The sequence below is a fragment of the Hemiscyllium ocellatum genome, chromosome 10 (genome assembly GCF_020745735.1).
Source record: "Hemiscyllium ocellatum isolate sHemOce1 chromosome 10, sHemOce1.pat.X.cur, whole genome shotgun sequence".
NCBI lineage: Eukaryota > Metazoa > Chordata > Chondrichthyes > Orectolobiformes > Hemiscylliidae > Hemiscyllium > Hemiscyllium ocellatum.
The window spans coordinates 114,203,631-114,221,431 of record NC_083410.1 but is presented as its reverse complement, the minus strand read 5'-3'; the positions used below and the strand labels follow the sequence as shown (position 1 = coordinate 114,221,431).

The 17,801-nt window shown below is 41.5% G+C and overlaps 1 protein-coding gene across 11 annotated transcripts in view; it reads right to left on the bottom strand.

The window, feature by feature from the left end:
* Nucleotides 1-17,801, bottom strand: part of LOC132819922 (utrophin-like) — a 751,240-nt gene that overhangs the window by 433,413 nt on the left and 300,026 nt on the right. For all 11 annotated transcript variants that reach the window (XM_060831897.1, XM_060831902.1, XM_060831903.1 and 8 more), the window contains 2 exons: nt 15,788-15,961; nt 13,241-13,396 (listed from right to left, as the gene is read on the bottom strand). In XM_060831897.1, coding sequence (XP_060687880.1) covers nt 13,241-13,396; nt 15,788-15,961 — 330 coding nt within the window. The remainder of the gene's footprint in view (nt 1-13,240; nt 13,397-15,787; nt 15,962-17,801) is intronic.

Sequence of the window (17,801 nt, the reverse complement as noted above, 5' to 3'; positions counted from 1 at the left end):
ATGAACTAAAGGAGAACTTGCATGTGATGGGTGAGCCCAAGTATCTGCTTCCTTTGTCCTTCTAGGTGGTAGAAGTTATGGGTTTAGAAGATGTCGAAGGAGCCTCATAGATGGTACACATTACAGAAACTGTGCTTCAGTGGTGAAGAGTCTGAATACTGAAGATAGTTGTGGTGCCAATCAAGTGGGTTGCCTCGTCCTGGATGGTGTCAAGCTTCTTGAGCATTGTTGGAACTACACTCAAAGACAAGTGGGGAATAGTCCATCACACTCCTGACTTGTGCCTTGCAAATGGTCTTTGGGGAGAGAGATGATGATTTACTTACTGCAGAATCTCCAGTCTCTGACTTGCTCAGGTAGCCACAGCATTTATATGGACTGATCCAGTTCAGATTCTGATCAATGATGAAACACGCGATCCAACAATGGCCATGGGATAGAATGTCAAAGGTAAAAGGCAGGTTATCTTGTGTTGGAAATGCTCATTTCATTTCACCTGTGCGGTATGAATGTTATTTGCCGTTTATCAGTCAAAGCCTAATGTTACTAGGGTCTTGTTGTGTATGGGCATGGACTGCTTCAGTATCTGAGTCCTGAATGATGCTGAACATTTTGCAATAATTAGTAAGTTTCCACACTTCTGACCTTACAAAAGGGGGAAGGTGATTGGGTAGGAAGGGAGAGAATGCAACAAGATTTCAGTCAGCTAGTTGTAGTGATTGTAACAGGGTCAGCCAAGTGGACCTCATTGATTAGGAGTTCTCTGATTGGACCGGATTAACAGCCCCAATCAGAAAGCCCTGGCTGGCAGATAAAAAGACTGTCACTGTTTCTCTGTATACAGCTGTTAACATAGAGCTAGAACAAAACAACGCAGAACAGGCCCTTCCACCCTCAATGTTACGCCAACCTGTGAACAATGTTAATTGTTTTCTAAACTGTGAATTGTTTATTTAAAAAAATGACTGTCAGACACCCTTCTCACTCAGAGTTGGTTCTGAGGAAGCTGGATCAATATCAAAGTATAAATAAAAGGTGACTTGGTGAGGGGATACTGGCCTCGGTGGTGTTATTTTAAAGGCAATGAGAGAAATGTATGCTCCTGAAGAAATTTGCTCGCTCAGTTGCCTTTGAGTTGAGGTAAGCATTTCTGGCATCATGCTGTTATTTTGGAAGCTTTACTCATTTGATCCTGCTGTTGAAAACTGGGCCCAGTATGTGGAAATAATGCGTTATTTATTTACTGGTCAATGACATTAGGGCAGTTGAACAGCAACGAATAACTCTCCTGACAACTTGTGGACCCACAGTTTTTTCGGTTATTACCTGAGGGACTAGGTACTCAAACCTTTCAAGATTTACTTAAGGAACGTTACAACCCTAGGCTCCCTCTAATTCTGAGACACAGTGGCTTTACTCAGCAATTTGAGAACCGGAGCAATCCATATCATGATTTTTGACAAGGTTAAGATGACTGGCAGAGGTGTTGACTTTGGTTTAATGAGATGCTGAAAAACTGTTTGAAACATGGGATTAATGACGTAACCATGCAAAAGCACCTTCAAGCTGAAGACCAACTGGATTTCAAACGGGTACTATAACTGGGTTTATTATTAGAAAATGTAGTAAGTAGAACATCTGAATTGCAGGGTTGTCCAATGGAAGTGGACACTCTTACCAGTTCAGCTAAGCTTGAGGAAATCTACTTGAGTAGATTACATTGCTTCATTCAGGACATATCCTGAATAGAGGGACTCTAGGTCAGCGCAAAACCACAAAACAAAGCCAAACTTCAACTAAACAGTTAAAATTTTCTTCAGGATCTGAGCTGACAAGAAACTGTAGTTGCTGCAAGTATGCAGACTTGAGACAGCAAAAGAGTCTCCAGTATACCTAAATTAAAGTAAGAGAACTCAAAGGCTAGCATCCAGGAAAGGGCACACCCTGGAAAATCCATCTTAATCTGGTTTGGAACAATTAAGTTGCTTAGCAATATCTAAATTATAACCAATCAAAATAAGCATCTGGTCAAATGGTCACCCAATTCTAAAGGAGGTCTATAGCGGCACAGCCGTTTCAGTAATCGAATGTTCTGGACCAGACCAGACCCTCAACATTTCAAGAAGGTAGCTCAGACCTTAACTTTGCTCGTTGTTTAAAGCAGGTGTAAGGTAGACTTCCAGGAGAGAATCAGCTGATCAAACCACTTGGTTTTAAACAAAACAGAATTTATTTACAAGATTACCGAATAAAACACGAACAACAGAAAAAAAGAATACTGAATAACCTATCCTATCCAAAAACCCAACAGACTATCCCAACTTAATGATGCTGTTCCAAGATACTTGCAACAATCCCCATAAACACTTCTTGGCACAAAAGATAAATTTAAACACAAGTTCTTACAGAACAGAAGTCAGAGAGAGAGAGAGAGAGAGAGAGAGAACCAGCCGAGACCTACTTCTATGGGACTAGCAGCCTTTCTTCACACTACTGCTTACAACGACCACACCAGAACAAAGCTGAGCTGGGAGAATTGGCCATTCCCCTTTCATTGTAGATGTGTTTTTGTAAACTTGAAAGCTTTCAGCCTGAGGCAGTAACTGTTAGCTACTATTAAATTGACCCAAAAACCCATCCAAATTCAGACTTTTCAAAACCTGTGTTTTCAAGAAACAAAAACCAAGGACAACATAACCTTGTTAAAGAAGCAGCATCGTCACACGTAGAACTAGTTTTTAAAAAATTCACTCTGGACTCCAACCCTTAAATTGGCACAAGACCTTGGCCAGACTGAAAACCTATACAGATTAAGGGTACAACTTTGGTTCAGGTCTCTTATGACATGCAGCTGGTTCAGATGCCACTGACTGCAGTAAAATATTCTTGCCCCAAGACTAATGGAGTGAAATTAGAATTATAGAATCCCTGCAGTGTGGAAGCAGGCCATTCAGCCCGAGTCCACATCACCCTCTGAAAAGCAGCCCAACCAGTTCCATCCCCTTATCTTAGCATTTCCCATGGCTAATCCACATAGCCTGCACATCCCTGGACACAATGGGCAATTTATCATAGCCAATCCCACCTTTTCTGCACATCTTTGGACTGAGAGAGGAAACCAGGGCACCAGTGGAAACCCACATAGACATGGGAGAATGTGTGATCTCCACACTGTTGCCCAAGGGTGGAATCAAACTCGGGTCCCTGGGTCTGTGAGGCAGCAGTGCTAATCACCAGGCTAGTGTTCTGCTCAATTAGTTGAGAATGATTCATCTAAATTGGCTCAATATTCTCCAAATAAATAATGCATGCCTGAGTAAAGTCCTAATTAAATACCCAGAAATCTTTAAGAAAATGTAAGAACAATCAAAGGAGCCAAGGCCAGCTTGTATGTTGACCACGAAGCAATTCCAGGATTCTGCAAGACCCACCCAGTGCCATTTGCCTTGCAGGCAAAAGTCGAGGCAGAAGTTAATGCTGGAAAGCGAAGGAATCATCCAATGATCTGACAGAAGAAAGAGTCCAAACTTTGATGGCAGGCTTAAAGAAACAGTCTACAGCTTCACTAGACACAGTCACAGTTCCTATTTAATTATAGGACTTCATGCAACTACAGGGTTAGCTCCAACAGATTTGTTATTAGGGAGAATACTCCGCATCAGGTTAAATCTGATCTTCCTGAACCTAGGGAGTGGGAAGGGTGAACTGGCCTCAGGAACACCAATACTGGACACAATGCTCTTGCTAAGTGAGAGGGATAGTTTACCTCAGGGGCGAAGTTTTGTTCAGGAGCCATGGGAATGGCCATGCATGGGGAACAGGCATGGTCGACGGGAGTCAGATGCAGCAATGTATAAAGTTTGCGTGGGTGCAATGGTCCTGAACAAGCAAGCACACCATTTGAAAGTTGCAAACTCACAAACAGTGCAGAAGCAAAACGCGCCCAGCTCTTCAACTGCCTTTCTAACAGTTCGGGACATAGTGGGTTCTCCCCCTCTGTCAAATATTGACCATACTCGTAATCTGAAATGGACATGGCTGATGTCATTACCTTGACGCCTTTACTGCCTGAAGAGGAGAACAAATTTCTTCTGAGACACTCTGGGCAAAAAAGTGAGCTACCGTTAGTTATACGCTGTTCATTTCATAGGCAGGCTTGACATGCTAAAACGTCCCAGAAGGACCTTAAAAAAAAGCCTCTGCTTTGGGCTGTTAATCTGATCAATCAGGGAGCCCTGGCTGACAGATATAAACTGGGCCATGAAAAATGAAAAAAAAACTGGAGTGTCAGAGGTTCTGCTCACTCTGACAGCTGCTCTGAGAGAGCTGGATCAGTGTCAAGGACTCTCTATGTGTAAGTAAAGGATAGCTTATGTAAATAAAGATATCAGCTTCAGTGGGGTTATTTTACTAGGAAGCAGATTGAAAAGCTGGACCCTGAAAGAGTAGTCTCAGGATTACATTCAGAATAGTGAGGAGGTATTGAACCTAAGAGGGACCTCAGATTCAACAGGAGCAAAATTCAGGATATCCAGATGGCATAGACAAACTGGACCAAAAGGCCTGTTTCCGTGCTATACATCTACGACTATAATAAAAGGAAGTATAAGAATAGTACAAAAAAATTAACAAGTAATGCAAAAAATCAAATAGGATCAAAATGGAGCGTGCTATTTGCTGAGATCCAAACTGTAGGTTTAATATTGGGCATACTAAATATCATGTAATTAGAGATGCATGTAATGTGGATGATATAATAACAACAATAACTTCAATTTGTGTATAGATTGAATTCACAGAGATCCTCAGACACCACCTTCCAAACTCACGACCACTTGCATATAGAAGGACAAGGGTAGCAGATACATGGGAACACCACTGCCTTCAAGTTTCCCTCCAAGCCACTCGCCATCCTAAGTTGGAAATATATTGGCATTCCTTCACTATCGCTGGGTCAAAATCCTGGAATTCCCTCCTTAATGGCATTGTGGTTCAACCCACAGGAGGTGGACTGTAGCAATTCAAGAAGACAGCTCACCACCACTTCTCAACTAGGAATGGCCAATAAATTCGGGCCAGGCAGTTAAACCCACATCGCACAAGTGAATTTTTCAGAAATTTTCTACCTCACAGGCTGTGGAAGCTGAGTCATTGAGCTTGTTCAAGATAGTAATTAATAGGTTTCTGGAGAACAATAGCATTAAGGAATATGAAGACGCTAGCAAAAGGGCCTTGGTGAGTTAATATAGTGCATCTTGTCAACAGTATATTGTAGCTATACTGGAATAGTTTGGCTAGGGGTGCAGTTAGTTTAGAAGCACAAAACTGCAATTGCCAGAATCTCAGCAGGGCCCATAGCCTTTCCAGTATCTAGTGCCTTCAGCTGTTTCTTGATGTCATGTGACAACTGGCATTTGTGAAGCTAGTGATTTCAGGAGGAGGCCAAGATAGATCATTAAATATCACAAACAGGTACAGAACATAATCAATAAGGTGAATGAAATGGAACACAAGAACACAGGAGTAGTCCCTTCCAGCATGCTTCACCATTCAATAAGATCATGACTGATCTAGTTGCGTCTCAGCTCCACTTTACTGTATGCACTCCACTATCCTTAACTCCTCCATCTATCACAAATCAATTTCATTCCACCTCGAATACATTTCAAGACTTGGCCTCCGCGACCTGCTAAGAAGAGAATTCCATCCTCTAATGAGCTTGAGAGAAGGAAAAACCCTCATCTTTAACTTAATAGTCAAACCTTTTGTTCTTAACCAAAGATGTGCAGGTTAGGTGAATTGGCCATGCTAAATTGCCAATAGTGCTAGGTGCATTAGTCAAAGGGAAATGGGCCTGAGTGGGTCACTCTTCGGAGGGTCAGTGTGGACTGGTTGGGCCGAAGGGCCTGTTTCCGCACTGTAGGGAATCTAATCTAAACTATGTTCCCTAGTTTTAGTCTCCCCCAAAAATGAAACATCCTCTAGGCATCCACCCTGTACAGTTACCTCAAGGCCTTACATTTGAATAAAATCTCTGATTTTTCTAAACTCCACTGGATACAGGCCTAGCGTGTTCAACCATGATTCATTGGATAAGCTCTTCATACAATGAAAGAGATGAGTGAACTTACCTGAACTACTTCTAAAGCGATTATATCTTTTTCAAATATGGAGGCCAAAATTATACACAGTATTTCAAATTTCCTACTTTTATATTCCATTCCCTTTGTAACAAATGGCAACATTCAATTTGTCATCGTAATCACTTGCCATACCTGCAAACTAACTATATGTGATTTATACACCAGGACAGACCGATCCTTCTGAACCACCATATTCTGCATTCTCTCGCCAGTGAAACAGTATACTGCTTTGCCAAATTTACCCAAATTATACCTCATCTACCAAATTTTTGCCACCCACTTAATCTGTCTATATTGTTTTGCAGATTCTCTACCTTCTGATAAGATATTTTCCTATCAATTTTGGTACCATCAGAAAATGTAGCTATCATACTGTCAGTTTGTTCATCCAAATCCATTGACATTGGTTGTATGATGATGCTGCCCTTTTAACAAGGTTATTTTCGAGAGGGGTCGTAAAGACAAAGGTGCTGACATGTCTGAACTGGCTATTTTAATAATGGCTAACAGCCCAAGTTAACAATCTGAGGCGGCCTTTAGAGTTTTTTTTTCAAAAACAGGCTGTACAATGAAAGGGGAATGACCAGTTCTCCCAGTTCAGGTTTTTTTTCTATGCTGGTCTGTTCAAAGTTGCTGGTCAAAGAAAGCTGCTGAGGAGAAAGGTTTCCTAATTCAAGAGGTTTTCTGGATGACTCTCTGACATCTCTCCTGGAAGAACCTGAGTTTGAATTTACCTATGTGCCAAGAGATGTGTTTACGGGATGTTGCAGGAAATCGGAACAGCTCTTTGTTAAGTTAGGTAATGTCAGTCAGGTTTTCAAATCATTGTTATTCTAAGTTCTGTTTTCCTCTGTTTATATTTAATTTGGTGGTGTGTAAGTAGATTCTGTTTTACTTTTTGAAGCCAAGTGGTTTGACCAACTGCATCACTCCTGGAATATTCACCTTAACATCTGCTTAAAACAACTAGAAAAGTTAGGATCTGGGCTATTTTCTTTGCTTTTGAGGGAGTCTGGCCTGGTCCATAACAGCATGGATTCCTGTGGCACTCCACAATTTACAGTATATCAATCTGAAAATGATTCATTTATCCCTCTCCTGTTTCCTGGTCACTCTCAAATCCTTTATTGGTGCTAAAATGTTACCACTTACACCATGCCCTCTTATCTTTTTCAAACACCTTTTGATATGCCACCTTATCAAATGCCTTTTGAATTTCTACATATCAACACATCTACCAGTCAGTTCCTCTCTATCCAACACAAATGGTACTTTGTCAAAAAACTCTAAGTTAAATACAATTTCCCTTTCATAAAATCATACTTCCAGAACTGTCTTTTTAACCTTTACTATTTCTTATTTATACCCAAACATTTTGGATCTCTGAAGTTTTGATCGTCTCTCAGTACTGAAGCAACAGCATCCTTAACAACAGAGCCACCCAACCGTGTCCTTCCATTTTCCTGTCTTTCAATATGTCAAATACTTTTCAACACTCAGCTCCCAGCCTTGATCACCTTTCAATATATATTTATAATGCTCATAGAGTCATACAGCATGGAAATAGATCCTTCAGCCCAACTTATCCATGCCAACCAAGGAACTATGTGCCTATATCCTGAGACCCCTCTGATCGTCAACACTCCCCAGGCCTCTACTGTTAACTACACATCTTATCCTGGTTTGTCTTACCAAAATAAAACGCCTCACATTTTTCGAAATTAAACTCCATCCTGCCATTCCTCAGCCCACTGGACCAGCTGATCAAGATCACGTTGTACTCTTAAACAACCTTCTTCACTGTCCACTATACCAGCAGAGGTATATGGTCTACTCTGTTTCCTCAGTTCGATAACCAGCTCCTTAGTTTTGCTGACATTGAGGGAGATTGTTAATTGCACTGTGCCACTAAGCTCTTTCCTGTACCCTGTCTCAGTGGTACTTCAGATCCACCCACTACAGTGGTGTCACCAGCAAGTTTATAAATGAAATTAGAACTGAATTTGGCCATGCAGTCATGAGTGTATAAGGACTTTGGTAAGGGGCTGAATAGGCAGCTTTGCAGGGCACCGGTGTTGAGGATTAATGTGGAGGTGGTAATTTCCGCAGGTCAAGTGCTGGATATTTATCTATCTTCATGTGTTTCAAGACCTCGCGCACCTCCTTTTCTGTAATATGGACTCTTTTCAAGATATCACTATTTCTTTCCCCGAGTTCCCCAGCTTCCATGTCTTTCTGCTCAGTAAATAGTCTTGCAAAACATTTGTTTAAGATCTCGATCATCTCCTGTGGTTCCACACATATACGGCCCTATTCTTTTCCTAGTTACACTTTTGCCCTTAATATACTTGCAGAATTTCTTTGGATTCTCCTTAACCTTATCTACCAAACTCATCTCACCCTTTTGCCCTCCTGATTTCCTTGTTAAGTTTACTTCTGTACTCTCTATACTCCTCAAGGGATTCATTTGATCCCAGCTACCTATACCTGACATATGCCTCCTTTTCTTCAACAAAGGCCTCAATATCTCTAGCCATCCAGTGTTCCCTACACATGCCAGCCTCGCCCTTCACAGTAACAGGAATAGGTTGTCCCTAAACGCTCAACATTTCACTTTTGAATATATCTCACTTGGCAGTGTGGAGGAACAGAGGGATCTGGGTGTGCAAGTACATAGATCCCTTAATGTTGCCACCCAAGTGGATACGGTTGTTAAGAAAGCATATGGTGTGTTGGCTTTCATTAACAGGAGGGTCAAGTTTAAAAGCCGCGAGGTTTTGCTACAGCTCTACAAGTCCCTGGTGATACCACATTGGAATATTGTATCCAGTTCAGGTCACCCTACAATAGAAAAGATACAGAGGCTTTGGAGAGGGTGCAAAGAAGGTTTACCAGGATGCTACCAAGACTGGAGGGCTTGCCTTATGAAGAAAGGCTGAATAAACTAGGACTTTTCTCTCTGGAGAGAAGGAGTAAGAGAGGTGACCTGATCGAGGTATACAAGATAATGAGAGGAATAGATAGAGTCAATAGCCAGAGACATTTCCCGCAGGATTGACTGGTACAAGGGGTCATAGTTTTAAGGTATTAAGAGAAAGGTATAGAGGAGACATCAGAGGTAGGTTCTTTACGCAGAGACAAAGCACAGCAGGCCAGGCAGCTTCATCAGGAAGGGCTTATGCTCGAAACGTCGAATTGTCTATTCCTGAGATGCTGCCTGGCCTGCTGTGCTTTGACCAGCAACACATTTGCAGCTGTGATCTCCAGCATCTGCAGACCTCATTTTTTACTCTTTACACAGAGAGTTGTGAATGCGTGGCATGAGTTGCCAGCGGTGGTGGTGGAAGCAGAGTCATTAGGGATATTTAAGGGACTGCTAGACATGCACATGGATAGCAGTGAGTTGAGGAGTGCTTGGGTTAAGGTATTCTATTTTAGATTAGGATTAAAACTTCAGCACAACATCGTGAGCCAAAGGGCCTGTTCTGTGCTGTACTGTTCTGTTCTATGTTCTATGTCCCTTTATTTGCAAACAGCCTCCCACAATCAATTTGTTAAAGTCCCTGTCTAATACCATCAAAATTGGCCAAGCCCCAATTTATAACTTTAACCTGTGCAGCTCATTTTTCCATAATTCTGTTAGTTTTAGAATAGTTATGATCACTAGTCCCAAAGTGTTCCCCTACTAACACCTCAATGCCCTGTCCTGCCTTATTTCCCAAGAGGGGATCAAGTTTTGCCCCTTCACTAGTAGGGCCATCTACATAATGGTTGACAAGGTTTTCCTAAATACACTTGAATCTATCCCCAACCAAGCCCTTAATACTTTGGCAGTCCCTTTCCTACAGATTTACCTCCATCTGTGCTAACAATTTGTGATAAATACTGGCCCATATATCAAGAAAAATAGAATATTATAAAATCCATGCTTCAGCGAAACAAAGCGATATTTAGGCCACACTAGACAATTGAGATTAGCTCTGAGCACTACATGTTAGGAAGGAGATATTGGTCTTGGAGAAAGTGCAACAAACGATATCAAGGGTTAAAGACCCCACGACCAGGGACATATTTCCCTCCCCACCCCTTTCCACCTTCTGCAAAGACCGTTCCCTCCGTGACTACCTGGTCAGGTCCACGCCCCCCTACGACCCACCCTCCCATCCTGGCACTTTCCCCTGCCACCGCAGGAACTGTAAAACCTGTGCCCACACCTCCTCCCTCACCTCTATCCAAGGCCCTAAAGGAGCCTTCCACATCCATCAAAGTTTTACCTGCACATCCACTAATATCATTTATTGTATCCGTTGCTCCCGATGCGGTCTCCTCTACATTGGGGAGACTGGATGCCTCCTAGCAGACCGCTTTAGGGAACATCTCCGAGACACCCACACCAATCAACCACACCGCCCCGTGGCCCAACATTTCAACTCCCCCTCCCACTCTGCCGAGGACATGGAGGTCCTGGACCTCCTTCACCGCCGCTCCCTCACCACCAGACGCCTGGAGGAAGAACGCCTCATCTTCAACCCCAGGGCATCAATGTGGACTTCAACAGTTTCCTTATTTCCCGTTCCCCCACCTCATCCTAGTTTCAAACTTCCAGCTCAGCACTGTCACCATGACTTGTACGGACTTGTCCGACCTGCCTAGCTCCTATTCCACCTATCCACTCCACCCTTTCCTCCCTGACCTATCACCTTCATCTCCTCCCCCACTCACCCATTGTACTCTATGCTACTCTCTCCCCACACCCAACCTCCCCAAGCTTATCTCTCCACGCTTCAGTCTCTCTGCCTTTATTCCTGATGAAGGGCTTTTGCCCAAAACGTCGATTTCGCTGCTCGTTGGATGCTGCCTGAACTGCTGTGCTCTTCCAGCACCACTGATCCAGAATCTGGTTTCCAGCATCTGCAGTCATTGTTTTTACCTCAAGGGTTAAATAACCAGGATTATACAAACTAAGATTACATTTCCTAGAGTTTAAAACATTCAAGAGAAATCTTATTAAACTTGACAACACATTAGGAGAACAAACAGGACAGATACAGGAAAACTATTTCTGCTGATTGGAAAATCTAGGCTATAAGTTAGAGCCAGACCTTTTAAGAGTGAAGTTGGGAAATATTGCACAGGATAGTTAGGAATCCTTTTCTGCAAATGACAATTGATGCAAAATCAATTATTAATTTTAAAATGGAGATTGATAATGCATTTGCTTGGCAAAAATGTAAGAGATACGGGACATAGATGGCAATATGTTCAGTGACAGAGCAGCCATGATCTCATTGAATAGGAGAACAGGCTCTAGGGGTGAAATGGTTTCTTCCTGTTTCTATGCTTCTACATTCCCACTAGATAAAAAACATTATCTGTATCTATCTCTACAGACGCTGCCAGACCACCAGAATTTCACAAGCACTTGTTTTTATTTCAGATCTCCAAAATCCACAATATTTTGCTTTTATCAGATCTCCTCTTCCTCATGCTCTGCTTGGCCCCAATCACTCTATCACCATAATGGAATTACTGCAGTGTGCTAGTACTGATGTATTATTTTATCCACCATGGTTCCACAAATTAAGCCCATCTCACCTGCCTTTACTCTGAAGGTCCACAACATCGCTTATCTTAGCACACTTACAAAATGGCAACTTTGTCAATTTTAATGCCACCTGATGCTATCTCAACCATTAGCCACTCTATACATCTGAACCTATACAGAATCAACTGGTCATCCAGCAACAAACATGATCCAGTCCTTATATGTGTCCATTCAACTCAGATTAGAAGTAAAGACCTTAGCTAATGTACCCCTTTACTAACCAAACAGCTGACAACTCTGACCATCCCCTACAATTCCCTAACTCTGCTCCATCTCAAACTACTATTCTATATCAGGAACCACTTAAAACAGAACTGCACCACTATCAAACATAGGAATTTCCAGTTATTTACGAAAATAATGTGACTTAAGTCACAAATATCATTGTACTTGCAAGCCTTTACTCAGTGTCCATAGACAATTCTTCCAAAACCACCTCACAGCATATTTGAACATGCCTAAAATAATCATGCAGCAAAGAAACTTTAATTTTAATTCAACTGGAATTAGTCAGCTCCCAAAGCAATTTTTCCCTCTGCAAGATCTGAGACAAATGCTCTTACAAGATGGAATTCCACATTGCCCAGGAAAATTTATCATGTGTGTATTATAGACACTGATTATCTCGCAAATCAGTATTCAGAAGGAGAAACTGATTGATTGTCTTACTGCTTCCCCTGTCCCTAGCTGTGATATTAGTCAACTAAATGTCTAGCTGACATCAAGTACTCCTGAGGACCTTCCACGAGTCAGCAAGACAGTTCATGCTGACAGGCTATTTGCCAACACAAACATGGTCATCCAGCTTCAATCCTACCAAAGTTCAGACAGACACACGTTTCAATTGTGGACAGCAATTATAGCGGGAAACCTGGCTTACATGTCTTTATTCAGATGTAAAACTACCGTCCCATCGTCCCTCAAAATGACCCCAACAAATATCCAATTAAAGGCCATTCCAACGGTGGACTAAGAACCAAAGAAAGAAGAAAATGGTGATCATAGTCTTGGACATTTCGATCATATTGAACATATTTAAAGAGATTGAAAGAATTGCTTTTTATCACACAGAGCACTATTCGTGACAGTCTGGAGTATCGGGGCGTTGTATTCAGACAGTCAACATACAAAATACAGATTTTAGTTAAAACATGTTCAGCAGAGGAATGAGTTGCTAGTTTTAGATTCCCACAGCACTTTTCAATAGCATCTATGCTAGTAATTAAAAAACTTCCTGTTTTACCTCAAGGAGCTCAAAACTTGTAACCATATTTGATAAATGCTTTATTTTATGTTGATGTTACAGTATTCTCTTTATTTCTAAGACAGTAAAAAGTAAATTGAAAGCAGATATCTGGGCTGTACTGAAGTAAAGTAACTGTCAAATTAAGCATCCCCATTTTTAAATGACATAACATGACTATCTTCCATCATTGTTACCAGTTGTTACTAAACCATCCCAATATCTGTTTGCACTATTTGCTCCACTTACCTGTGCTCCCATTTCATTGTACAAGAGTTTCAGAGCTGTTAATTGCTCATCCATTAATTTGGGGTTGTCAGTCTGCTGTTTCTGAACAATTTGTCGTCCAGTCTTTATTACTGTCTCCACCTCAAGCTTCACTTCACTCAGTGTTTTATACAGTTTCTAAATAAGAGAAAATATTTTGATTAGCCAACATGGCAACAGAAGATACTAACAACAAAACTGAATTACGCATCTAGATGCGTTTATCTGTGCGGGGATTGAATAGATGATGGGAGGGAAGTAATTTCCAATTAAAAAGTATAATAAAGTTCATCCTTAATTCAGTGATTGCGACAATTCCATTTACTTTCAGATCACAATTTGCAAAATGCACCCAGGATAATTGTAAATAAGATGTCGAATTGCAATTAAAATATTCATGAAAGTGCTGTAGCATTTTCTAAATTGGAATCATTGCGTATCGATTATGAAAAACAGGTGAATGTTCAATGTTTTATAAACTAAGTCTGAAGTGTAGTATTCAGAAAAATAACAAATGCAATTGAAAAGCCAATTATCTGTAAATTAATTTGAAAAGAAATTTATTTTTAATTAAATAGTTTGTTGATGATAAAATTGACAGTCAGCAGGGTAGTATTCTTCTCCTGCGGAACGGGTGGTAATCAGACAGTTTGAACATTTCTAAAGGTGATGACTGCAGGAAGTGTATCCAATTACAGCTGCTGTCACACTGCGTGGATTGATTGGAGCAACAGTGGGACACACTTAGCAGCATGCAGGGGGCAGAAAGCCTCATAGACAGGAGTTTCAGAGATGTAGTGCACCCAATGTTCAGGCAGAGACATAGGCGGTCACCAGAAAGGGCAGGAGGCACCAGTGGCTCTCCCCTCTCTAATAAGTACACTATTTTGGATATCTAGGGGGAATGCGGGGGAAGAGAAGATCCACTCAGGGGATGGCATCAGCATCAGCCAAAATGGTGGCTGTTATACAGTAGGGAGGTTCAAAGTGCAGAACAGCAGTAGCAATCGGGGACTCCACAGTCAGGGGCTCAAGCTTTTGTGGCCACGAAAGGGACTCCAGAATGTTCTGTTGCCTCCTTGAGACCAGAGTCAAGGATGTCTCTGAGCGGCATATTCTCAAAGGGAATGTGAGCATTCAGATGTTGTGGTACACACTAGTACTGACAATACAGGCAGGAAGAATGATTAGGTCTTGAGGAAGTAAGTTGAAAAGCAGGACCATTTGGCTTGTAATCTTGGAATACTCTCCCTGTGCCACGTGCCAGTGAGGCTAGGATATGAAAATAGTACAGATGGATATGTAGGAGGGAGAGCTTCAGATATAGATGCCTTCCAGGGCAGGTGAATCATGTACAAGGAGGATGGGTTGCACTTAAACTGGAGGGGCACCAATATCCTGGTAGGGAGGTTTGCTAATGTCACTCCAGAGGGTTTAAACTAGTGTGGCTGGGGGCAGGAGCTACAGCAAGTGAAATGACCAAAAAGGACTTACAGACTAAGGCCAGTCAGGCTCAGTGGAAGAACAGACAAGGACAGGTTCCTGAATTTGGCAGGACTCGCGTTCTGAAGTGTATTTGTTTTAACATGACAAGTATAACATGTAAGGCAGATGAACTTAGAGCTTGGATTAATATATATAACCATACTGAGAGAGTGACAAGGCTAGCAGCTTAACATTCCTGGATTTAGATGTTTCAGGTGTCAAAGGGAAGGTTCTAAAAGAGGTGGGGGAATAGTGTTACTGATTAGGGAGAATATCACAGCTGAGGGATGACATCTTGAAGAGTTCATCCACTGGGGCCATATGGGGAGAGCTCTGGAATAGGAAGGATGCATCACTTTTGATGGGGATGTACTTAAAATCAGTGGGAGATACAGGAAAACATACATCTCCAAACTATAGAAAAACGTATGGAGTACTGCGTCCAGTTCTGAGCTGCCCAGTTAAAAGAAGGATATTATTAAGCTGGAGATGGTTCAGAAGAAATTTACCAGGATGCTGCCAGGTTTGGAAGTTTTCAGCTATACAGAAAAGCTGAGACCTTTTTCCACTGGAGTGTATGAGGTTGAGAGGTGACCCTATAGAAGTTTATAAAATCATGAGGGGTATAAACACGTTTTTAATGGTGGGTCTCTTTTCCATAAGATGGAGAAGTGCGAGACCAGGGGGCATATTTTTAAGTGAGAGGAGAGAGATTTTATAAAAGGCATGAGGAGCAAACTTTTCACACAGATGAGGATGAGGTGGATTGGGCGGTGGGGGGGGGGTTCAGTTACAACCTTTAACACTTCGATAAGTACAGAGATAGGAAAGGTTCTGTTTTCATGCGAAATGACTCTCTAAGTATGCACATATGTGAAATACAATATACAAAAATGAGATAATACAAACAATGAGAAGCAAAAAGATAAATTTCTGCAAAAAAATCCAGGAGTTAGATTTAACATCTTGAGCCCAATAAGACTCTTTTTTAGGCAATAATAGATTACATAGCCTATTAGTTTAACAATATTTCATGCTGCTTACCATACAATTATCCAATTGGGGCTGTAGTTCCTCAGGCTCAACACTCCTCATGTCCAATACATGCAGTTCTGTTCGAACGCTGTCCAACACATGTTTGCAATCTAACATGCGCTGCTCAAAATTTGCCGGCTTCTGGAAAAGTTGGAATTTTGTTGACACTTCTCGAAGTTTCCTCTGTTAATTACACAAAATGTCAAACTAGTAAAGACTGTTGGGCTGCACGGAGTCTTTTGTTAGCTTACAAAAGAGTGCATATAGCAATCTAGGAATAGCACAGAAATATCAGAAAATGGAAGTATGCAAACTAACGGAGTGAATGATTTAAACTATACACAGAGTCTCACGGCACATGGTCAGCAGCCCATAGTGACCAAAAACTTTCTGTGCATTGCATACAAAAGCGTACACATTTACAAAGGTAAACATAAATGAGAATAAAGTGAAAACCCAAACTACCGTATAGAGTCCTCATTGCAGCAAAGGCCTATAGAAAGAAATATAGGGAGATAGTGATACACACATGTAAGAAACAATTAAGGAAGTATTAGTAGCTGAAAATGTCAACATTTACACAAAGAAGCACTGAAAAACATACAACTGTATTTAAGCTTTGAAGAGTATCACAGAAGTTTCAGAATTAGAATCATTTTCGATTTGTATCAATTAAAACTCTAAGATACACGGCCTGGCCATCGGCACTCAATGTGCAGAAAGTTGAGAGAACAAAATAATGCTGATTGGAGACAAAATAAACAACTGACTTAAATCCATAACTTTTTTTTGTGAAAGATCAATATCACTGGGCAGTTTAGGAGTTTTTCCAAGAAAGCCCTCTAAGTTTATCACATTAAATGTCAAACCTCCCAAACAGCTTTCTGACCTTAGAAGTAGAAAATCATTTTATTTCCTCACATGCATTTCAGTTACAGTTTAAGCTGGCGGAACTCATTTTTCTTTATAGTTTGAGTACGGGAGAAAATCAGCCATTCTCATACTTGGTCAAACTAATCCAAAACAGAAGAGCATGACAAGTATATATAAGCATAGTCCTACAAAATATCAGCATTCAAATTTTCCAATTTCATCCTCTCATACATTCCTCCCATACCTCTCATAATACTCTAACAATACCAACCCCTCCCAATTTATTTAGGCCACCTCATTCCTTCTATCCCATTCCATCTTTCTAATCCCTTCTATCAACGCAATTTCATTCTTTTAATTCAACTCTCCTCACACTACTCCACTGCACTATTCTACCCCTCCCAACAATCCCAATCCCGGCTCCTGAAAGCCCATTGCCCATTCTCCACTACATGCCTTTTATGTCAAATCTTCAGCAAACATCACCACCTTTATCCCTCCAGTGCCTGAGACAACTTCTCAGTCCCATGCCTTTCAGCCAGGATATCTTGGCCTTTGAGCTCTACCTACTGTCCAATGTTATTTTTCTTCACGAACCCCCCCCCCCCCAACCCTAACCAATTTAACCGCCATTGCTGCTATCAGACATTGGCAGCCACATACAGTCTTGATCCAACCAGTCCATGCCGAACATAATCACAAACTAAACTAGCCCAACCTGCCTGCTCCTGGCTGACATCCCTCCATACCTTCCCTATTCATGTATCTATTTAAATGTTTTTTAAATGTTATAATTGTACCCGCATCCAACAATTCCTAAGGAAACTCATTTGAAACTCGAACAACTTTCTGTGTCAAAAATTTGCCTTGAAAGTCTTTTTTAAAATTTAGATTACTTACAGTGTGGAAACAGGCCCTTCGGCCCAACAAGTCCACACCGACCCGCCGAAGCGCAACCCACCCATACCCCTACATTTACCCCTTACCTAACACTACGGGCAATTTAGCATGGCCAATTCACCTGACCCGCACATCTTTGGACTGTGGGAGGAAACCGGAGCACCCGGAGGAAACCCACGCAGACACGGGGAGAATGTGCAAACTCCACACAGTCAGTCGCCTGAGTCGGGAATTGAACCCGGGTCTCAGG